The sequence below is a fragment of the Theobroma umbraticum genome, unplaced genomic scaffold (genome assembly GCF_002168275.2).
Source record: "Theobroma umbraticum cultivar Fairchild unplaced genomic scaffold, ASM216827v3 scaffold_228.0, whole genome shotgun sequence".
Lineage (NCBI taxonomy): Eukaryota > Viridiplantae > Streptophyta > Magnoliopsida > Malvales > Malvaceae > Theobroma > Theobroma umbraticum.
In genome coordinates this window covers 886,806-911,794 of record NW_018397274.1, presented here as the reverse complement: position 1 = coordinate 911,794, position 24,989 = coordinate 886,806, and the positions used below count along the sequence as shown (strand labels likewise).

At 33.7% G+C, this 24,989-nt stretch overlaps 3 protein-coding genes across 3 annotated transcripts; all 3 read right to left on the bottom strand.

Annotated features, from left to right (window-relative positions):
• Nucleotides 1-174: 174 nt before the first annotated feature.
• MTR4 (RNA helicase, ATP-dependent, SK12/DOB1 protein) lies at nt 175-10,513 on the bottom strand. The gene is made up of 14 exons (XM_021442399.2): nt 10,183-10,513; nt 9,895-10,095; nt 9,585-9,803; nt 8,192-8,530; nt 7,564-7,668; nt 6,773-6,883; nt 5,793-6,043; nt 4,850-4,973; nt 3,975-4,254; nt 3,728-3,882; nt 2,947-3,087; nt 2,599-2,831; nt 1,786-2,050; nt 175-894 (listed from the first exon to the last, which is right to left on the bottom strand). The coding sequence occupies exons 1-14, from the start codon at nt 10,444-10,446 to the stop codon at nt 616-618; spliced, it is 2,967 nt and encodes a 988-aa protein (XP_021298074.1). The 5' UTR covers nt 10,447-10,513; the 3' UTR covers nt 175-615.
• Nucleotides 10,514-11,832: 1,319 nt separating this feature from the next.
• LOC110427091 (Zinc finger C-x8-C-x5-C-x3-H type family protein) lies at nt 11,833-18,879 on the bottom strand. Its single transcript, XM_021442499.2, has 9 exons — nt 18,445-18,879; nt 17,995-18,126; nt 17,765-17,896; nt 17,430-17,588; nt 14,707-14,799; nt 14,255-14,371; nt 13,685-13,759; nt 13,245-13,468; nt 11,833-12,999 (listed from the first exon to the last, which is right to left on the bottom strand). The coding sequence occupies exons 1-9, from the start codon at nt 18,814-18,816 to the stop codon at nt 11,982-11,984; spliced, it is 2,322 nt and encodes a 773-aa protein (XP_021298174.2). The 5' UTR covers nt 18,817-18,879; the 3' UTR covers nt 11,833-11,981.
• Nucleotides 18,880-21,400: 2,521 nt separating this feature from the next.
• Nucleotides 21,401-23,676, bottom strand: LOC110427103 (cytochrome P450 CYP736A12-like). Its single transcript, XM_021442512.2, has 2 exons — nt 22,896-23,676; nt 21,401-22,418 (listed from the first exon to the last, which is right to left on the bottom strand). The coding sequence occupies exons 1-2, from the start codon at nt 23,589-23,591 to the stop codon at nt 21,570-21,572; spliced, it is 1,545 nt and encodes a 514-aa protein (XP_021298187.1). The 5' UTR covers nt 23,592-23,676; the 3' UTR covers nt 21,401-21,569.
• Nucleotides 23,677-24,989: the final 1,313 nt, after the last annotated feature.

Below are 24,989 nucleotides of genomic sequence, written 5' to 3'. Positions count from 1 at the left end.
GATATACGAAACGTATCTCGATTTAATAATTCACAGAATATCCAATGGAAAATTAAGAACAAAATTAAACCACAAATGCCAAATCAAATAGCTTCATTCAGGACTCATGAAATCTCAACTAATTATAAAAAAATATCACATCAGCAAAATTGGGTAGTGAAGTAATGCTCTCAATTCACTAAAAGTTAGCTCAACCAAAAATGGCATAGAAGAAGCTTGAAGCAGAAAGAAAAACTTCTCAACTGTAATATTGTACAGCATGGTACATGAGTAAATATAACATTAGGGATTGTGAGCAATCATGTGTCAAGAATAGTTATAGCATCTTACTCTCTCTGAATTCTAGGACACTTTTGTTATAGGCTGCTGCATGCAAATATGTTGAGGGAGAAATAACTTACAAGGCAAGAAATGTTGCAGACTGCGTAACATAGAATTTCATCCATCTTCGTCTATCGTCCGAGAAAATGCCCCATGGGGCATCACTTTGCAGGTAATCTTCCCTCCCCTTGATTCACATTTGCTTTTTAACTCAGCTTACTGAATAAAAGGAAAATTTCCCACCAGAAATGATCTTCTTGATTGAACTACCTTGATCCTTGCCCCGCAACTGAACTACAAGTATAGAGATGCTGCAAATACTATGTCTCTTTTAATCTTAGAGACAGCCTCTTCGAATTTTGACTCGAGCTCTGTCTCTCCAATAGACTTGGCTGCTGAAATAAGCTGCTGAAGAACTTCTTCAAGTCTTCTGATAGCTCTGATTAAGCTGCCCTCAAAGACCTGAGTAATTTCCATAATCTCATAGAACTTGGATCCTTTTGCCCAGGCATATACAGCTTCCATAATATCAGGTCGAAATGAACTTACAAAGCTTTCCACATCAATTTGGACCTGTAAATGGAGAAACACTTCCTGTAAGTCTGAGTATAAGTTCTCTTGCAATACAACATTGAAACCACCAGCTCAGCTGTAATCACTTATGACTGCTACCACGGCAAAATCAAAGAATGTCTCAATTCTAAGCGGACAGTATGGTGTCTGGGCTGATGGACGGAAGATACAGTTGGGCATGTGTTGGTTCCCTATCTTCTGAAAAACTGCTCCCTAAATCAAAGCTAGTATGGTAGCTGTTCTGAGAAAAAGAGGAATAGTTCCTTCTGCGAACCACATTTTGTTACATTTTTTTGTTTCCGCCTTTGCTTTCTAATCTAGTTCTCTGTACCATACACAGAGAACAAGAAAGCCTTCTTAATTATTGTTATTGACATGGTCCTAAATTCAGGGTGAATTGGGTTTTTAGATAAAAAATACAAATTAAAATAACTAAACATCCTAAGTCAGAATCTTAAATGAGAAAATTAAACTGCAACCTTTCTTTCTGAACTGAGCTTGTTTGAGCTCAACAACCAAGTTGGACAGAGGACAACCCAGTATAATTAGACATTTTCCTCATGACAAGAAAAGCCTGCTTCAAAACAACCCAACAATCGCCCAATGGTTGTTACCCAATACCCATACAATGGAGGATCAAGGTCCAGGGTTCAATTCTCCCTCCCATCTGGCCTTGTCCAAATATATCGAAAGATAATGACCCAAATGACACCATCGGGCCTCAAATTTTTATACTTAAACTCAAAACCAAACATCTATACTCACCTGACTTGAGTTCCAAAACCCTCCCAGGAATCTTATCTAGCTTGCTTTCCAAAATCCAAAACCGAGACTACAAACATAACATGGAAACAAACAAAAAAGCATAGCAAGAAGAAGTTTCTACTATACCTTGCACTCAAGTTGAACTTTTGCAGTCCTTCGTGCTGTATCTTGTAGTTGTGTAAAGAGCAACTCAAGTTCTTCCCTTGGCTTTGCAGCATCCTGAAGCTTCTCCTGCCAAACAAGACAAGAGAGCAGAGACACCATTTCTTCTGCCTTTACATCCTTAAAAATCCCACTGAACATTAGCTCTGTCAGAGTCAACTCATCAGCACTACTGATCTCACAAGCAACCTTGCCCTTCAACTCAACAACATCATCATTCGTAATATATCTGCAACCATGTCCAGTATAAGAGAAAAATATAAGGAGAATAGGTCTTTGTGCAACAAGCTTAATCGTTATGAAGAATTACCCATTAATATTAAAACCACAAAAGGATATAGTTAGCTTTAAGTTAAATAGCTTGAGCCAAGAGTAAATTTGAGTGAAAGGAGAATGTAATAGACAATTCATAACAAACTACAGGCATCATTAAGCATTTACAACCATAAATATTAAAGCAACATTTGATTATTTATATTCTTTTAGAAGTTGAGAAAGGACTAGAGAGATATGCTTTAGAAAAAAGTCGTTGCAAATGGCAAATCCTATTCTGCCAAATTAAAAAAAAATGAGGATTGAGGATCTTCATTTTGATTGCAGAAAATAACTGCTGATCATCTTGTGTTCTCTAAGACTGAAAAAACAATAAAAAGCAGTAACTAGAGCTCCAGAGTAAAAGAAATTTCAATGCTAAGCAGAGCTATCAAGTTATGAAACCATGACACAAGGAAAATTAGACAACAAAAGAGAAGCAATGATAGAGAAATGACTTTTTACCCTAGCCTCCTTAGAACCCGTTTTCTGGCCTTAAGCTCATCTTTAAAAGCCAATTCAGTGGAAGAACGCATTGTTTTCTTAATTGACCTGATCTTGGCTGTCAATTCTTCCTTTCTGTTCAGAACTTTAAGCTTTTGCTCAATAAGTGGGGATTTTGCAATTTCATGTTTTTCAAACAGGTTCTCTAATGCCTCCAACCTACGGACTGCCTTTTTGTACGAGTTACTTTGTATCTGAGAAATAGCAAAATAATTTGATAATTAATCCAAAGACAAAAGAATAGAAAGAACAAAGCAAAATCTTATATTTTCTTCAGAAAATATCATGAAGAAAAAATTAAACATATACATTCATCTCTTCGGGTTCCAGGGGCATCCCATTAGCATATCTAGAAATAAATTCTAAAAGCTTCTTCAAGGCATTCTCTCGAGCTTCTAATGGCAGAAGATCTTTGGGTATGTTCAAGCGTGCACTACTTAGACTGATAACCTGTTCAAGGCATAAAATAACAAATTAAATTCTTCCTTCACTGGATGGAGATTAGTTTCAACAAGACCAAAAAGTAAGTTAGAAGCATATTCCTATTAACTGTTTATACTAATATAATCAGTTGCATAGCTGGAACCAAAAATCCAAGAAGGGTCCAAAGATTGTAATCAGAAATTCCAATGTAAAAACAAAACAAAACAAATAACATAGATAATGATTGTTCACCTCATTAATAATTAGTAGTTATGGTACTCTATTACAATACTGCATATTGAATACGTTGGGGGACAGGGGCGAGAGGATGGGGGAAGGTAATTGGCTCTGCACACACATGAAATGAAAAGGTATATGCCTATAGGCATTAAATGCATGCATGAGTACAGAATACAGATACTTGTAAATATGTCCTGTTTTTGTTCTGTACACTCTGAATGTCAGGTGACCGATGTGCATTTTTTATATGCACATTGCATGTAGCCATGACATTTCCCTTCTGTGAGATTCCATAGTTGTTGAAGTTATCTTTACAACTGTTTTGATACTTTTAAAAGAAAAACAACATAAATTTCACTATTTTAACTTATTATGCATGCCCCCTGAACTGAGAATATGTAAATAACCAAGAAGTACGGGAATTTACCTGAGAGAGAGGCACAGAAACAACAAGCGGTTCCCCAGGCTCTTTCAAAGGGACAATCTTAATTTTTTTCTTTCCAAAACCATCTTTGCTCACAGCACATCTTGTAAGAATATCAAGGGCATAGCTTGCATCTTCCGGCCTTCTGCTGGCATCATCTGCATCAAGAATTTGACATATTTGCAATTAATTTAACTCGAAATGTTAAGGCACTGTTTGACAATTACAAGGGATCAACTTGTGTTGTCACCTTCAACAACACTTTTTACTCTATGGAAGTCCATTAAAACACCCCAGGTAACACAGTCCTCAATGGAGAAAGATAGCGATTTTTCATCATCAATGCATTGTATACATACTGGCCTGCCAGATTTCATATAGGGTAAGCAATACTTTGGAGAAAACACGATATCACGAACATCATTTTTCAAACTTTTGTATTGCCGAATCAGATTGTAATAATTCTTCAAACTATCTTCTTCTTCAATTATCATGGAATCCCTCTCTTCTTCCAGAACCTTTATTTGTTTCTGCAAAATATAATATCTTGCATCAGATTAATTGAGAAAAGCTCTAAAAATAGTTAAATAGCTTAAAAATCTTACGCATTTTTGGTTTGCATTAGAGAAGAGTTCATAGTTATCAAAAAATCAGATTTTTCAGTTACTAGAAATGTACACTTAAAAGAATATCCAAAAACAACACAGAAATGTATGATCTTTCTTCTTAGGTCCCATCACTTTTTTTTTTTGTATGGTTATACACAAAGTACACACTAGCACTAACACGGTGCTCCTTTTCTATAGCTCCAGAGGTGGAATATTTCACCATCTGCCTTTTTGCTCCTCTAGATTTCTAGCCCCTTTCCACTCCAACCATGGAGAACCTTTAAAAGTAAATGCCTTTTGAGAGAATGCTAACCACCGGATAGCAATTTGTTGGCTTAAAAACTAACAATTACTTTTTGTCTCCAAGAACAACTGATACCTTATATTTTTACTCTCTGCTATTGATTACCAATAATGTAAATAATATTAAAATCAGTTTCAATATTCAAAAACCGGATAACCATAATCAAGAGATCAACATAAAATTAAACAATTCTGTAATCTAATAACAACTGACCTCAAGGTCAGGAATTGCACGATCAGCTTGAAACTGATAGAACGAATTACGAAGCATACTTTCAGGATCAGCATCTTCACAGCGCAATTGATTCAATAGCATATTGTAGCTTAGGTGGAAGGCACTGAAATGAAATGGAAAAGCACCAGTTAAATCCTTAATTCTTTTTCTTTTGGATGGAAAATTCATAATTCTTTGATTATGGAATTTTAATTTCTCCACTGCAGCATCCTTTAAATCAAGTTTGAACCAGTCAGTCTTTGTCCAGTGACGTTAACACCCTAATTTATTAGCAGTTAACCATCATCCTAATTTACAACAAAATGATATAGTTGCTATCAAGAAGAATGTCTAACTAGATATCAGCTACCAGCAACTACAACAATCTGAATGTTACCTCAAAATGATTGTTCCCCTAACAGAGAACGTTTTTCCCCTTTTCCAAGTTGAGAACCCCAGAACAAAGGATTACTTATGCAAATTTTGCTGTCAGTAGGTGTTACACATAACATTACTGAGTTCTGTTTATGTTAAAATAAAGCTAGAAATGCTGAGAACCTTCACTTTTAATAGTGCAAAAAAAAAATGTCTGTTCCCCTTTCAATTTCTATCTCTCCCAACTTCTTTATTGCTTCCCTTTTCCATCTTTCCTACTAAACACAGCCCAGGAACTGGAATTTTTAATCATGGCCACAAAACCTTTCATGGTCTGATTTGGTGTAAACAAATCAGTCCCTCCCAAAGTTCCTTTTCGAATGGAAAAGAAAAAAAATCTGCAGTTATGACATCATTATAAACTAACAAGTATCATGAATGAATGTTCTGCAGCATGAAACCTGTAAAACTGAATTATTGGAAATACACCATTAATCCAAAGTATCATTAAATCAAGAGAACCACTTTTACTAAGTTAAACATTTTGCATCAGGTAAAGCAAACATACCTGTTCAAACTATCAGCATTTCCCTTGAGCATTGTTTTAGCAGTAGATGGTTCCATCCTTTCATCCACCATAAGAATGCATATTCCACGTGCATCAATACCTCGACGACCAGCACGGCCACTCATTTGTATGTACTCTCCACTAGATATCCATCTAAACTTGTCCCCATCAAATTTACGAACATTTGTAAACACAACAGTTTTAGCAGGCATGTTTAACCCAATACTGAAGGTCTCTGTGGCAAACAAACACTGAAGAAATATGTTTCAATCTTTGAACTTTTGGCAAAAGAAGAATCAAAAGAAATAGCCAAAAAAAAAGGAAAAGATTTTTTTTTTCTACAGCCAAACAAGCAATATTTTGTTCTGAGATGTTTAACATAATACAGAACCAATATAAATTGACCTGAAATTATATAGTACTCAGAAAGTGCATAGAAGTCTCGGGCTCACAATATTTATTTAAATCAGTCTGTTCAAAAAAAAGTGATCAAATTGAAGGTCACATAACAAAGGGCAAAAAGGTGGCCAGGCATTCACATACTTTCCACAGATGTAATGCTTGTGTGTGCACATATGCATGACCGGATATACTAAAAAGATACTTACTATAAGCATTTGCCAAAGACAAATTCAAGAAACAAAATAGACCAGGTTAAAAAGAGTGAGAAGTTTCAGACTATCAAATCATATGATACAAAAACACTTCAGACACTCAAATGAACAACTAGGTAAAAATCACGAAACAAGAATAGTATAGTGAATAACAGCAAAACATTTTGGAAAATAGACTTCAAAATGTGAGCAAGGAACACATACAACCTAGCTAGCAGACTAATAGTTAACCATGCAATTTGATAATTGAAGATTCCACAACTGTAGGCAAATTTAGTACTTAATTATAGATAATATTATGGCCAATCTTAAACCTTAAATATATCACTAACTTAAAGAATCAAAAATTGAGTTTGTACTCCGAACCTTAATCAGCCCTTCCTGAAATAATATCTCAATCACTTCCTTTAGAATGGGAAGCAAGCCAGAATGATGCACACCTATTCCACGTTTCAAAAGGGGTAACATGTTTGATACCTGTAAGAGGATATGATAAAAGGCATAACAAAAAGCTGAGTAAAACAAAAGAACAAGTCATAACATGCTCAGAATAAAAGTAAATGATAGATATAAAATGTAGATCTCAATGTCGAAACACATTCATCAAATATTAGGAGCAACTGTAGGCTCCATTTGATACAGTTTTGATTTTCTATTTTTGTTTCTGAGTGTTTCTTCTTTTGATTTTTTTTTAAATGAAAAAGGCAAGTATTTAGTATCAACATTTAAAAAATAAATATATAAATCAAAACCGAAAACAAAATTTCAAATTGTTTCCATTACTTTGGAAGTGCCCAGACAAAAAAAGTATATAAAGAATATTTAAATACTTAAAATTCGAGAAATAGGAAATGTTACCCAAAAAAACCCCAGAAACAACAGCTTAAATCACAGTTGACTACATTCTCAAAAAGAAAGAAATCACAGTTGACTAAATGTTCACAACTTAAAGGATGTATGGCCGGAAGTACCTAATAAAGGGCACAAGATCCTGATTGACATAACTAACTCTCCATTTGTTAACCAGGTAATAATCATAAAATTAGAGCTCTACAAACAGACATACACATGCATCTGCATGCATACATGTGCATACAAGTATAAGTTCACATTCATACACATATCAAGCATTTGGAAGAAGAGGAACAACAACTTGCCTGAGGTAGCTTCTTATCATCATCGGAAAGCATATCCATGGCACTCCAAAAGATTGTTTCTATGTTTCCTTTCTCATCATCATCATTTAAATCCATCTTTGCCATCTACAGTTAAAAACATAGACAAAGAACAAGATGCTCACATACTTTGGATATAGTAAAAAAAAAAAAAAGACAGAAAAAGTGGTGAATTTGCCTAAAGAACATAACATATTTAAAAAAAAAAATCAGTACTTTTGGACAAGGACAAGAAAATGAAAGGAGGAAATGAATCTTCGCAAACTCTTATTGGTAAAGCAACAACCACTTGGCCAAACTTGAATTGTTAGTAATCCAAAAACTATGACAGCATACATCTAATACTAACTTGCCAGCATTACATTATATATAGCATAATGCTGAGCAGCAATTCTTTTTAAAACATACTATAAAGAAAGCTACTAATAGTTAGGCATCGTTTGATTTGTAAGAGGAAACAAGACATGCCATCCATCCATGTCTTCCATATCCCATACCAATAATATACTTATAAAAAGAAAAAAACAAAAAGGCTTTTACAGTCACCCCCCCCCCCCCCCCCCCCCCCTCCCTTAAGACCAAAAAACCAAAAAAAGAAAAGAAAACCCACCTGCATTGCAAGAAATTCACATTCCCTTTTGCTAAAGCTGAAAATTATCACAGGGTCATACTGTCGCTGAATGATCATTTTCACCAACTTAAAGATGTCACTTTGTTCACTAACTTTTCCCATCACTAACCCCTTCTGTGATTTACCATTATCTCTTTTCTTGTTACTCTCACTTGTAGGAACTAGAGCATTTAAAGCTTTCTGAAAGCTATCCTCACGAAATTTTCCTTTCTCATCTACCACCAAAAATAGACCATCACCTCCAGCAGGGAAAATATAATGCTGAAGAGGTGTTGGTCGATAATCGGTGCAAACAATGTGGCATGGTTGGTTGTGAACCTGCAGTCATAGAACCAAAATAAGCAGACATTTTTACAATTAAACAAGCTACAAAATAATGGTTTATAGAAGCACCTAGCAATATAATCTAATGTGCTTGATTCAAAAAACAGCCAACTCGGAAAAATGTGCATAATGTCATCAGGATTCATAATCATTTCTTATGCACAAAATCCATTCACAAGAATCAGCAGCAGGGACCATCAGGATTAGGGCTGATATTTCACATAGGAAAGCTTTAAAGGAAAAGAAAAGGCAAAGTTATTATGCTATTTGATATCTTTGTTTTTCTTTTTATTTCTTTTTGAAGGATTAACATCGAAGAATTTTATTTATTTTTCCATACAATTCTCTTGGTTGTTCAAGAGGGGTCTAGCTCCCTCTATACTTTTTTGTCCATTACTTTCCAATACACATTTAATCACCATTTACAAGTATAATTTTCACAATTCATAGGTGGATCCTTCACATGTTTTGCAACTAGAAGAATTCATACAGCATGGCTCTTAAATTTGTGTCCTTCACCATGCCATATTTCACCCAAATCACAACAAATTGCAAAACAATTTCAAAAAGAACAGGTTTAAAAAAATAACCCCAAAAGAAATCCAATGTTGTCAGAATGTAAAAGCTCCTCTTCATAGGCTAAAGCAAACACACCAGTCTTTATCTCTATGCTGGCAGGTCCTAGCCACTTCAATATCAAAATAGTATAATCAAGGGTTGCACTGACAGGAAGACTAAAAATGCTAAGGCAGTAGCTTCACAGGCACTTAAAATGAATTATGCTGTAATAATCAGATTTAAACTCAAGCACTTGAGTTGGACTGATGTATGTAGTTTTAATTTTTAATGTTCTCCTCTTTGTAGTTCCTCAAAGAAAACCTTCCTACTATCAATTTATGGAGGACAAAACTACCAAGCTATAAAATCAAGCTTTCACATGTCGCATATATAGCCTACTAAGACTAATGAAGTTATGCTGGTTAATAAGCATTCATTAATTATTTTCAACTTGAAAGTTGATGAATATATTCAAGCAAGGATTAATCACCTTTGCCACCCAATCAGCAAATTCCTTTGCATTAGGCACAGTTGCTGAAAGAAATACAAACCGAGAGTTCTTTGGTGCCATAACAATACTCTCTTCCCACACAACACCTCTTTCACGATCACGCATGTAGTGCACTTCATCAAAAACAATCCATGCCACCTCCCGAACAACCTCCGACCCTTTATACTGCATACTACGCCAGATTTCCGTGGTCATCACCTGCAATCAAACAACCTCTCAGAGGAAAGACTAAGAAATCAAATAATAAACTAAAAAAAAACATCAAACTGATACCAAGTAAAATACCAACCAAGCAAGAAGCATTAGGGTCAATTGTAACGTCTCCAGTCATCAAACCAACATCAGAAAACTCTTCTTTAAACTCTCTATACTTTTGGTTGCTGAGAGCCTTAATAGGTGAAGTATATATAACCCGCTGGTTATTCCGCAAAGACATAGCAATAGCATATAACGCTACTACAGTTTTCCCGGCTGATGTATGTGCTGACACCTGTTTTAAAATTAGAATTTCACTTTCTGTACTTTCTGGAATTTATATAATTCCAAAAGAAGAGAAAGAAAGAAAAAGAACGTTTACCATGACAGATTGGCCATTATCGAGGCATTTGATAGCTTCAGACTGAAAAGGGTCGAGAATAAAAGGGAATTCCTTGGCCGGTTTAGTGTCAGCTGGAACTGTAGGGGAAGTTGAAGGAACATAACCATCTGGGTATGAAACTTCATGTACACACCCCACGGCTTCCTCCGCCATGACTAAGCCATCTACCTTGTGTTGTTTCTGCGGCTGAGGAGACTCCGAGGATGCCTCTTCTCCTTCCGACTTCCTCTTCAACGACCCCATTTATTAATCTCCACGATATCTTTGGCCAAAAGGGCAAAAGAGCGGCGGCAACCAGGGGAAAAGGAGACAATACCTGAAGAAGGAATACCCAAGCCGTCCACTTAGAAAAGATCTAATTACGAAAAGACCCCGAAATATTCAATATTTATACTAACTACCCTTGCAGTTTTTTTTTCAATTTTTACATTCTACCTAAGTTCCAATTAGAGTTTGATTAAAAAAATTAATAATTTGAATCTGTATAATATGAATTTGAAACAATTCAAACTCGTAATCAACTTAATATCAAAATAATTGATTATAATAAAACCTAAATCTGAATAATTTGAAATCATTTAAATTTTAATAAATTATATTTTAAAAATTAATGATTTGAATCTAAAATTACTTGGAACTCAAAACTAAGCAAATTTAAAAATTATTCAATTTTCTTTTTCAACTCAAAGTGAGTCAATCTAAACCCGACCCAACTCACATAAAGTGGTATGTGTTATCCAAGGGATTGGATGATATCCGATATTTGTATCAAATTGTAAATTTATCGATTCCTATAATATATAGAAGGATATGAAAATATCAATATTAAAATGATTAAAAAATAATAAAAATTACAAAAATTATAATCAATTTTATAATAAACTTGCCTACATCTATTATAATTTTAATTTTTTTCACCTGGCACTCTATAATTTATTTTTTTCTCAGATAATCTCCTATTGATAAATTCAATTAAATGACACCATTAATTTCATCTACTAAAATTACGAAAATACCTTTAATTATGAACAAATATACTAACTTTTAATATAAAAATATTTTAATAATTTTATTACGAATATATATATATATATATATACATATATATATTATCGTCACTGTAACATGATATTACATCAATTTTAAAAAATTAATTTAATAAAAAGATCAAAATAAAATCATTTAAAAATTAAAAACTCAAATGCAACATTCAAGGGTTGAGACTAAATGAAACCCCCAAAAAAAGGTTATTATTTTGATCATGTTTAATAAATAATTAAATTAAAATAAAAAATTTTCAATTTCAAAGCATTTTATAATTCATTTTAAAAGCCACTTAAATAAAATATTTTTAATAAAAAAATATCCAAAATGTAATATTTAAGAAAAATTTTGCCATTTAACTACAGTAACCTTAAAATCTTTTCCTTTCTAATTTTTTACTTTTCCTTTTTAACTTTCACCAATGTAAAATACTGAGGAAAAAAATCAATAAAACATCTATTTAGTGATTAATTTTCAGTAAAATACAAAATTTCCATAGTCATTTTGTTTATCCCCCTTTACTACTCCTATGCCTAGTCCTTTTCTTGGTCTGAGCAGGGGAATTTTCTGTGTCTTCATGGTCTCTGTTCTTGAAGTTCCTATTGTCAGCCAAGTATTCCAGTGATCCACTCTGGTGTTTTGAATGTTTCTTTGCATGACAACGGTGTCTAACTTCATCAGTATCTCTAGCTGCATCAATGTCCCTCCCTGAATAACCTTCATCAGAACTTGTATCAAGGGTTCTCTCTCTGTTTTGATCCCATTTTAAATTTCTGTCTCTGTCTGATCTTCCATCTAAGATTTTTTCTGTCATTTTTCTTGCCCCTTTTGCTGTCTGAGTAACCCCCATCAGAACCGGTATCATGGATTTTCTCACTGTTTTCATCCCATTTTAAACTTCTTCGTCTGCCTGATCTTCCATCCAAAGTTTTTGCTCGTTTTCTGTCACTTTTCTTGCCCCTTTTACTGTCTGAGTAACCTCCATCAGAACTGTTATCATGGATTTCCTCACTGTTTTGATCCCATGTTAACCTTCTCTGTCTGTGTGATCTTCCTTCATCTAAACCTTTTGCTCGTTTTCTGTCATTTTTCTTGCCCCTTCTGCTGTCTGAGTAACCTCCATCAGAACCGGTATCATGGATTTTCTCACTGTTTTCATCCCATTTTAAACTTCTCTGTCTGTCTGATCTTCCATCCAAAGTTTTTGCTTGTTTTCTGTCATTTTTCTTGCCCCTTTTACCGTCTGAGTAACCTCCATCAGAACTAGTATCATGGATTTTCTCACTGTTTTCATCCCACTTTAAACTTCTCTGCCTGTCTGATCTTCCTCCATCTAAAACTTTTTCTTGTTTTCTGTCATTTTTCTTGCCCCTTTTGCTGTCTGAGTAGCTTCCATCAGAACTGGTATCATGGATTTCCTCACTGTTTTGGTCCCATTTTAAACTTCTCTGTCTGTCTGATCTTCCATCTAAAGTTTTGGTTCGTTTTCTGTCATATTTCTTGCCCCTTTTGCTGTCTGAATAACCTCCATCAGAACTGGTATCATGGCTTTTCTCACTGTTTTGATCCCATCTTAAACTTTGGTTCTCTCTATATGATCTTCCATCTAAACTTTTTGTTTGCTTTTTATCATTATTCTTGCCCCTTTGACTACGACTGCTCTCTTCAACATCATCTTTGTTGCAAGGCCTTCCATCAGCACCACCAGTCAAACGATTCATCTCCCTGGATTTTGATCTTCTTGAGCAGTGCCTACCACGGAAATTAGAAAATAATGAGACATTGAACAAACCCTTACCAAATGTAGGACAATGGACTTCAATTTTAAACCTAAAGGAGTAAAATTGTAACAGACAAACAACAAATCTAAAATCCAAACATTCTACCACCGTTAACATGTAAGAAATTTTATTAAAAACAGACAACATCAACATGAAGCATAGAGCAACATGATAAAACCAAAAGTCACAGTTATTCCAACAATTAAAATTGTGTACCTGTCAGCATCTGATTTTATCATCCGGCTAGGGTTCCTTGACTGCCGTGAATGCTCTTGCGCTATCTGTTTCTCAAAACCAGCTTCATCAGTATATCCAAATAAAGCACCCATCTTTTTCACCCAATATCTTGGGGGTGGTTTGTCCCAATCTGCCCATTCATAGTCTCCACCAGGGTTGCGGAAACAGTGAATAAAATTGCAGGCAGTTCCATGAGAACAAGTCTGTTAATATGAGATAAAACAGATCATCATTTAGAAAGAACACTATCTTTTGGAATTAGCATCTATAAGAAAACACAAAATAATTTTGCTGGTCTTTTTTCTTTTTCTCTTTTGCAATATCTCAATCCAACAAATCATGCACAGATGAAAACAAATGAAAGCCAATGAAGAAATTAATCTCACTATTGTTGCATGAAATGAGGAAGCTGGAAGTACCTTGAGTCTTGACTTCATAAATTCCCCACAAATGGCAACCTTCCATCTGGTAAGGTTGACAAACTCACACTTTACCTATCATGAAACCACAAGAATTTAAGAAACCAGAAAGCGAAAATAGACCCATGGATATGGTAATTGGTTTTATATTCTTAAGAGCTAGCCATGCATATCTGCATCTCAAGACAAGAATGTAGTGTCCATTCATAATAGCTCTCACAAACAAATGCAATTGCCAGCAAATATTTCATTTGTGGTCAATAAAATACTGCATAGGAGTAAGGATACCCATATCACTTTTTCTTCATTTCATTTAAAAGATTGTTCCATGTTCCAAATACCCAAGAAAAAGGTAATACAATATTCTAAACAACAAATATCTTTCAAATGCCAGCATTAAAGTAATTCCACCAATAATGGAAAATAGAAGGCTAAAACACAAAAAAAACAGTCCAATACTTAATTAAATTTATCACAACCCGAGACTAAACCAAAATTTTCAGTTTTCACATGTTTCTGTATTTCCTTGTGGCAATGGCATTTAATTAAATCTTAGAGGGAAAGAATTACCTGTTTGCCAGCAAAGTATCGCCCGTTGATAGAGTGATAAGCAAGGACGGCTGATTCTAGCATCTTATAATGTACATACACGTTTCCCCTCAAGTGGAATGCACCATTTTTACACACCTGACCAAGACATCACAATTAGTAACCTAAAAAATGGAAAGTAAAAAAGTCCAGCCACCAAACATAGAGAAGAGAACAACTAACATGCCTACACAATTTCAATCATCTTGAGAACTGACTAAAGGTTTTGTTAATTTTGAGTAGAAAAAGAAAGAGAAAACATTTGTCAATTTTGGTTACATTTTGACTGTACTCATTAAACAAAATCCATCATAAAATATCCAATAAAATAATGGTCAAAAAAGAAAAGCAAGTTGCAGAATGCTTCAATTTATAGGTCAGCTTGAAAGCAAGTTATAGACATCATTAGCAGGGCAGGAAGAGCAGTATGCAACCTTGAAATTCACAATTTCCCCAAATTTTAAGAACTCTGTATGCACATCTTCATAAAATTCTTCATAACACCGTTCAACCTCTTCATCCGTATACTGAACAATAAGGACAACAAATCAACCAATAATTTGAGAGATATCTTCAAGAAATAAGATAAAAAGAAGATAGATAACATATAAATCATATATCCACAAAATTCAATCTATTAATATTCTGTATTCATTTACAAGTCATTCTTCATGATGACCACAATGAGACCCATTAGATTTTACAAGGATAAAGAAATGGAATAAAATGATAAGATAACTATGCTTAATATTTAAATAAGGAATGGTGAACTAACTGTATATAATCCTTGTATAAGCATGCAATATTTATATATGTGTGTGTGTGTATGTGACAACACATAAATACATCTATCTGCATATAGTGCACGGTTACTACGGTTTGTGTACCTCCTGACAACTAGCTCACTAAGGATAATATATATGTATATGAAATATTTCAATATGTAATTTAATTAGAGAGTAAAACTTTAGCCAGGTTAGGATTTGGTTTTCAAAAATATATAAAGCTTTTTCTTCGAAATTTGTGAGCAAAAAACCAGTAATTTTACACTTATCTTAAATCTTTTAGACCAAATCTATTCAAAATAACTAAGCTACTCTCTTCCCTTGTTTGAATTACTTTTTTCAATTTGTGAATTCAAGATATAAAGATAATTCTTTGTGCCAATTCCTTGCACGCTTAAATATGTATTGTTTCCCTTAGGATTTCTTACAACATTCAAGTTTCAAAAGGTTTTGGAACAAAGCTACACTTAGCAAGAGATATGAATCTAGTTGATTTAAAATATGATCCCTACTTTATGGAAAGCTAATGTAGACAAAAGAAAGGACAAAGATAGAAGGCTTATTAGATCTTTTTAATCTATAATTTCATCTGCAATAATATTGTTTATAAACAGCTACAGCTAAGTAGTTTTCTATTATTTTCCTTTCTTCTCTATTATTATTATTATTATTATTATTACTATTATTATTATTATTATTATTATTATTATTATGTACATAGGGAACACTATTGCGTTTGAGGCTACAAAAGACAAGGTAGCCCTCTCACTTTTTACAACACACACCCCCTTTCCCAATATCTGAACCTAAGATCTCCAGTTGCAATCTCAAATTCACCTAGAGGACAGTAGAACTGCATTGGTAAACCAAGGTAACTTATCATTTACTGTGGTACCAATATGAGCATTGGGGTTGAGATATGAATAACTAATGTTGTCTTGATGACAAAAGCAATCTGATATATCAACAGAGGGCATTAAATAAGTTAGCAACTGCAATCGAAGCAATTGCAGACCAGCATGATGTGCAATTGCAGAATCCACCAGACTACTAGAAAATAGCAGATTATGAAGCCTAACATTGAGATAAGTGAGACAATTTTGACGAACCCCAAACTAAGGCATTTAGATTGTACCAAGTAGGAGCAATATAATCTTATTTTTCTTCTCGTGATCTAAACTAAAACAAACTGGAAAAGACAATAGTTGTGGCCAAGGCAATAACCTGACCGTAGTTACACTTTAACTGCAAAATAGAGGTCTCAAGGTCAAATTACCCCCACACCAACTATTAGGAAAAGAAATGTTAAAAACTTTATCTAATACTACGTGGTAGAAACAATTTCTATACACTGAAACTAAGTTCTTAGTTCTCCTTTTCCTTAGAGATTTCTGGAGTAAGAGAAGTCCAATAGCATTTATATACAATCTGGCATTGCTCTCTGTGTTCTTAGACCTGAGGAAGTGATGATAACTGCCAGAAAAACAGCTGCACATTCAAGATAACCTTGCCAGTTGAAACTACTAGTTTTCAAGGAGCAATAAACACAAGGGGAACAAATTATTGCAATTGTGTAACCATGAGAGTTTATTCCTCATATCAACTTGAATTATATAGTATTTATGGATCACTAGAAGAATAGCCAACAGATAAAATGCCATCAAGGATAAATGTGTCTTTACCTGATAAATAATACAGTATGAGTCCAAAATTATGGGCGCAATGATTAGTCTAAGAGTATAAGGCAAAAGAGGACAGGATGAAACAGGAAAAGGAGAAAGGGGAACAAGTAAAAAAAAAAATGCTGTGGTGTAGTTTGGGTAAGATAAAAAGAAAAAGTCAAAGATAATCACTCTCATGTTCAGCAAGTAGGATACAGGTTAGCTAATAGCTTTAATGCCAACCAACCAATGCCAATACCAAGAACCTCCAATGAAGTGACTCCATGCATCTCTGATTTAAGTTAAAGAAACTAATAACAATTTAAAGTAAAACTGAGTCAAAGTGCAGTTTCAAACTATGACACATCAGTAATATACTTTAAGGCATTGCAAAAAATGGCAAAGCCAAAAACCTAAAAAAGATGAAGATTATATGAATTTGAAACATTGACTAATGGCATGATAAATTTAGACCATTCATGACTTTAAAAGTGGAAATCTGAAGGCACTTTTATGTACCTTCAGATCTTCAGAGTTGGAAAAAACACTAAAGATAATTCAGGGTTGTTGTGCAACAAACTTGGAACGTCTCCTTTCATTGGGCAAAGAACCCAATATATAAATTGATTGCAAGTATGGCAGTAATTTGGTAATGGCAGAATTTTTATCAGGATACAAGTCACAAGGATCGCATGAAGGCAGCTTACAGACCTCAAGTCCCTCATCTTGCTCCCATGCAAGGCCAGGACCATTATACATGTTCCTCATAAGCAGCGTGCATGATTTATCAGGGTAAAAATGAACTCTACTGCAACGCTGACCAAATCGACATGCTCCAGTCTTTAAGTGGAAAGGACAATGAGCTTTATCCTATCAAAATTACAATCACGAGGTTAGACTGACGATTCCTGACTAATCCAACCTCCCCCTCCCCCAAGAGAGAGAAAGATAGCATCCGTAGAACATAAGGTATGGTAGCTATCTGCATGGGAATAAGGTTTACAAGAAGATCCATATTTAGCATACAAGAGTGATAAATGGTGGACCTGTTCTGTTCCAAAGTTAGGTACTTCTTTAGCAACACTCTCTAACACCTGTTGAGCTGAAGAAGCGTTCAGGTAGTCAGCAAAAGCTTCAGATTGTGGAGGAAGCGGATTTGATGTAGGCCTATCAGCATCCTGTGGAACTAATCCTTCAACATCCAGAATTGTTGCTGGAAGCAGAAGAGAAAACATAGCACAAAAAACCAAATCATGGGTGACTGTTACGGCTTTACCTCTTCTTTACTCTTTTGATTTGCATCTTTCTTTGGAACCCTAACTTTCTTCTTCCTGACAGTGATCTCATTTCCTTCCCAGATAATTTCAGGTGACCCTTCTATATAATCCCAATCATCACTCATCTCTTCCTGCCCAATCATTCAATAATGTAAGACAACCCATTTTATAAATAATAAACACAAAATGCCCAAATTCTTTCATGAAGAATCCGTAAGAATGTGACTATAACAAACTCCACCTAGCAGCAAACATAGACAATTAACCCAACTAAAACACAAACTTCCTATTAGCTACAGAATACATTCGCACAAACTAATTTAACTAAAGATTAAAATGTTTCCTTTTCTGTTTTGTTTCGTTCCCCTTTTCCTGCACTTTCTCAGAGAAACCAAACTCCACAGAAAACAATAAAAAAAAACTAAAAAGAAGAAGCCGAATAAAGAAACCTGTTCTCCGTTGGCATCCTCCTTTAGATCCTTCCTTTTCTCCTCCTCCTCTTTTTCCTCCTCTTCTTGAGCTTTCCTCTTCATCTCCATAGCCTCGACCCACGCTCTCTCCCTCTCCTCGAACTCCTTCAACGCTATCTCTCTCCTCTTTCTCTCCTCCTCTTCCTCTCTCTGAATCCTCATCTGCTCCTCAGGGTCGTTGAGCCTGGCCTCTTCCACCTCCCTCTCCTTCTCCGCTGCCTCCTTCCTCACCTGCTTCCTCTTCATCTTCTTCATTTGTTTCCTCTTCTCCTTCCTGCTTTTCTCCATCTGATGATTCTCTCTTTCCCCTCCTCCTTCCTCTCCTTTCAGAACTGTTTCGGCTTCACCCATTGCTAAGTTCACCAGAGTTCGTTACGTCCTCTTCTGCTTGTAGATGTTTGTAGAGGAATGCTGCCTGCGTTGTGCTCGAATATAAAAATTATTTTTATATATAAATATTTTAATTAAAATTTATATAAAAATAATTTTCTTAATACAACAATATTTCACCATATTTACTCATTTATTCTAAATGTCCTGAAATTCTTTCTTCTTTCTTTTTTCAAATACTTAATTTTCTTTTTTATATATTTTAAATTATTTTTTCATGATCAATTTAAAATGTTAAAGCTTTAATATCAACTTAATTTAAATTATTTTTTAACATTTTCTTGAAAAAAGATGAAATACAAAATTTTAACATTAATAACAAACAATGATATTAATGAAATAATGATCAAATTAAGAGTTATAATTATAGATATATCGTCAATTGATTTTTTTTAGTTAAAAAAATATGTATAATTTTTTTATTTAATGATAAATTTTTGGGAATATTCAAATTTATTTTCATGACTTACATTTTAAGCCACAATACAACTATTTTTTTTATAAAAAAGGTGAAAGTCATATCATTTATAATTATTTTCAATTCGATCTACACAATATTGATATATAAATGTATAAATAAGCCATTGAAAATAGAACAAAAATACAAAGAGAGGTTGAACATGTTCAAGAAATTCCACAACTAAAAACGTAATATATGATAAGAAATTTTTCATAATAAGATTCAATGTAATTATTAATGTCATATTATATACAAAATATATTACATGATAAGATAAGATATTAATGAACAAGGAAAAAAGTATCCACCTAGCTTCTAAATGCAAGTGTTTCTAAATGTAAGTGTTGTCAATAGGAGTCATTACTTCATATATTATAGGAGAATCCAGTGGCATAACAGGTTTGGAATTTTTCACAAAATTCTTTCAAATCTATATTACTAATCTTTGGAATGTTGTTCAAATTATTTGGGCATGGTTTTATTCTAGAGACTATACTACTAATGAACACATTTGTATCTTTCTTGTTTTATTTATTTGTTGGTTTATGTGGGTTGAAAAAAATGATGCCAAACACAAGACCATGGGATCCAAACAGAGTATTATAGTGGGTTCTAAAACTTTTTGATGCAGCTTTGTGATGGTAAGCTCATTAAACAAGGGCAATGGAGAGATGATGTTCAAATTGCTCATGCATGGGGTTTACGATTTCCTATAGTTTATCCTTTAGGTTTTAATCGAAATTTCAAGAAAGTTAATTTATTTTTAAAATAGACATTTTGTCTTAAAAATGTAAATACTATTAACAGAGATTATGAAATTATTAAAATACTTATTTTACTTTATTAATTTAAAAAATTATTATTATAATTTTTAAAAAAATAAAAAAAAATACGGTGTTCCCTAGCTCCCTAAGAAAGGGGAGCACTAATCTCCCTCTTATTTTTTTAAATTAATGAAAAAATAAAAAATAACAAAAATTATATCATAGTAATTTTTAAAATTAATAAAGATAAAATTATCATTTCAATATAACCACAACATCAATCTAACGAAAACACTAATGGTTAACTAATGACTGGATCTATGTGTCCAGTAAAAGATCTTTTTTTGAAACGAAGTGTCAATTTCAAAAATTAATAAACTTATTTAGAATTTCGATTAAAATCTAGGGAGTGGGGTTATTTTGCCAAAAAATTTATTGTTAGTTGGAGATTATTAAATGCATATTACCTTTGATTGAAAATAAGAGAAATAATTGAGAAGTAATAGCATTGTGGGAATTGGAAGGTGATAAAAAATAGAGATTTATTATACACATAATTTGAGAATTGAGAGAATATATCATTTTATTAATTATCTTGACTTTTACATATTTTTAATAAAAAATGAGATAAATAGCTAATAATTAATAAGATGTACGAAGTGAGAGAAAATAGATATTTGTTAGGCACTTAATTAAAAAAATATTTTCTTAATTATTTTAATTATTAAATATTTTAAATATAAATAATTATATTATTATCAAGTTATGAGATCCTTAAAAAATTGAGATCTAAAGCAAGGGCTATGGTGGCTTTATGGTAAAACCAGCTTTGGGTAGCACCATATTATGCCTTGACAGTGTATAAAAACTATAGGCTATTGGGGTATCAAATACAAATCCATGCTTTGATTCAAAAAATCTATTGAGTTATTAAATTTCATAGATTGTTATCAAATTTATATCTCTTTTCTCGTTTGTTTATCAAATTTTAATTTATCTTAATTTATTATTAAATTTATTAAAAGTGTAACTGATCATCATATGTGATTTCATTTAAATAAATAATAAAATAATATTATTAAAACCACTTAAATGACCACATCATTTTAAAAATATTTATGTTAATTTTTGTAACCCATTTTTTTCTCATCATTTTTGTTCTGTTAGAATGAAAAATAGAAAAAAAAAAAAGGAAATTGAAAAATAGCAAAACTCCTTGCTCGCAGATCGCCCCAATATGCTCGAAGACTGCTAGCGTTGGGAGGCCTGATTGAGACACACTGATGTTGTATTCTCACCCTCGGAGATTCTGTGCTGATAATGTTCTGTTGTGAATGTGTTTTGTATATTCTTCGAATGCATGTGCCGTTGATACACTGATGAGGGGATGCTTTAATGATTGTACATTCACATAGATGCTACTGTCTTTTAAGTGACTTTCTTTTATTCCAGTTCAACCATTTGAACTGCGAGGCTTGTAGCTATTAATTTTACATTCTATTATCAAGTAAACGATAAGTTGCCTTCACTAACAAAGGATTCGCCCTTGGCACTGAGAGGCCAAATTTTTCGCTCATGTCCAGTTTAACAGGCAACATGCCATCAGGCAACTCCCAGTCAAAGCAATGTACCAATTGAGCTAAAACTAGGCGAACTGTGATTAGGCCTAATTGCATTCCAGGGCATCCTCTACGACCTGATCCGAACGGGATGAGTTGAAAATCTTGTCCTCGAAGATCGATATTGCTATTGATGAATCTCTCTGGAAAGAACTCTTCAGCATTGTTTGACCATACAGCAGGGTCTCGGCCCATCGACCAAATATTTACTATGATTCGTGACTTCCTTGGTATAAAATATCCATCAATCGTAATATCTTCCATGGACTCACGGGGGATTAGGAGCGGCCCGACCGGATGCAGCCTTAGAGTTTCTTTGACAACCATATCCAAATAAGTTAACTGTGGTAGATCCGACTCTTCTACCATTCTACTCCTCCCGACCACAGTTTCCAACTCTTGCTGAAGACCAAACATCACTCGAGGATGCCTTAGGAGTTCTGATAATGCCCACTCAATGGCTGTAGCTGAACTGTCTAATGCAGCTGAAATCATTTCTAATATTATGGCTTTGATGTTTGTTCTCTCAATTATGTATTCTTGCTCTTCATCATGGGGATTCATGGGTTTATTCAACAATGAAACCATCACATGAACGAAATTTCTATGAGGTTTTTGCTCCTCAGGATTACTCCCAACTGCTTGTTCATGTTCATCAATTATTTTCTCCAGGAATTTGTCAAGGATCTTACTCACCCTCTTTAGCTTTCGTGATAATCCCTGAAAATGGATGTAGTTAATTATATTAATTCATCAGAACAATTAATTTTCAAAGTGAAAGCAGAACATTGATGTCATTTTTTTTATTTAATTGATTTTTTTTTGGTAAACAATGAAAAATATATCAACACACGTACATGCATGTCATATAAGACAGTATCCATATAAAATAGGTAAAAAGAAGAAAAAGATAATTTATTCTTTAATTAAAAAAAACACTTCAAATTTTGTATATTTTACCTATATAATTAGATCTTTCAATCTATCTATTTATTTATTTATATTTTTTTGTGTGTGTTTGTTCTAATTCACAAATATTAAAATTTAATATTTTATTTAATAGTTGATAATCGAAATGACTATTCCATTATCAAGTGGAAGAATGACTTTTATTCCCCTCCACCAATACCAATACACTATAAAAGAGAAATTGAGAAAACAATAGTAAACAGTAATGGGGAAAAGAGTAGAGATTACCTGAAGGTCAAGAGGAGCAAGATAAGGTATGTAATCCGATATATTGAAAGCTCCCGCTAAGCGCGAGATCTCTTTAATCAGCAGTTTCAAGTTGAGATTCTCATCCTCGGAGTTGGAGGGGCGCCCAAAAATCATCTTATGCATGATGTCTTCAATAAGCTCACCTACCTTTCCGCTAATGTCCACCGTCTCACCTGCTGCTGCTGCCTTCTTGACCGTTTCAACCATCGACCCCAGCTCCGCCTTCCTTACTGGGGCAAAGTATTCAACTTTCGAAGGACTGAGAAGGTGCAGAGTACACCATTTCCGAACAGTTCGCCAGTAGGAACCGTACTCGGTAAAACCCATGCCCTTCGTACCGTACGACAAGTATTCCGCGGCTTGGACTTTGGGCCTGCTTGCAAAAACAACGTCGTGGGTCTTGAGGAATAGTTCGGCGGCTTGAGGTGATGATACCACGATGGTGGGTACATACCCTAGCCTTAGTGACATGATGGGGCCATATCTTTTGGCTAGATGGTAAAGGCTTTGGTGTGGAAGCTTTCCTAGCAGATGGAGGTTACCGATTACCGGCATGGGGTGGGGACCGGGAGGAAGTTTCCGGCCATTTTTGAGTTGTTTTGGTCGAGAGATGTAGATAAAGGAACAGAGAGTTCCGAGGAGGATAAGAAGGAAGGCTAATGTTGAAGGAGACATGTGGGTGCGGAACTCGTTGCTGATAGTGTGGCTGTGTGGCTAATGTTAGGAAGCATTAAATTCGTTTGATTTGATCTGTAGTGGCTGGCTGAAATGGCAAGCAAATTCTTGAATGGTTGACTTTTCTGTGGTTTCTTATATGTTAGATGCCTTTTGTGTGCGGCCATGTTTGTATTTGAAATTGTTCTTGAGTAAATACAGCTTCATAAATTACCGATTTTTATTTTTATCAATGTAATAGTTATTTGGTTATGAAGTTTGATAATTTTATTATATAAGGTTATTTTGATAAATTTTAAAGATTTAAGTAGTTAGATCTTTGAGATTTTAAATTTTAATTTTAACATTTTAAGTATTTTTTTACTTTAAATTTAAATACTTATTAAGTGATTAATTTAAATTATTTTAATTAAATTTTAATTTATTTTAAAAGTAGTTATTACTAATTTCTTTTATAATTTTTGTAAAAAAATGATGAAAAAGACTAATTTGATGAAAATCAGTGTAAGTATGGTGATGGTTTTATTCGTATATATTTTGGTATTTTGACCATATCTCTTTCTACAAAACTCCAAATGAGGTGATTTTTAAACCACTAGAATTCTAAGAAGAAGTGCTACAACGTTTATATTCACTAATTCACCCAGTTCTCATTGTATCATTGTCAAAATATTTGTCAAAGTCGGAGCACTACAGCAATATGCATGGATTGAATATGATGTGGTTTTTGGAGCATATCCTTCAATCCAGAAATCCAATTGATGTGATTCTTGATGCATTAGAAAGTTAAGAGACAGGGCTAAAACTTCTATGTTTTACCACTTTACCCAGTTCAAAACATAGCAGGGTGAAACTCACTTTTGAAGTTGATAGACTGCCACAACATTAGGAGAATAAGGCTACAGCGTTGATGAAAGCAAGCACACATACAAATTTCCAAAGAGCTCAGCACAGCAGCATTGGAGAAGTAGCGGAGCAGCGCTGGGTGATTTTTCAAAAATAAAAAAAAATTGATGAGATTTTGAAAATTAGGTTATTTGAAGCCTATTTAAGAGACTTTTTTCAAAGATTCTAAGGAAAAGGCAGCAAGCAATTATTTTAGAGATTTGAAGCCAAGAACAAGCAAGAAAATAAGAGAATTGGAGGGAGAATCAAGATCACAAAGCTCTAACTATTATTTTTCTGTCTTTACTTTTGTGCTTTTCTTATTTTCTTTGACTTTGATTCATGGTTAAATTTCTTTAGATATTATCCTTATTAGATATTATGAGCTAATTTATTTTTCTAGGATTGTAATTGAACTCGCATGTAATCTAAATTTGTAGTCTCTTTCTTGCTTATTTTCAATGGAATTTGAATTATTTATTCTAATTTGTTCTTAATGCTTTTAATTGCTTG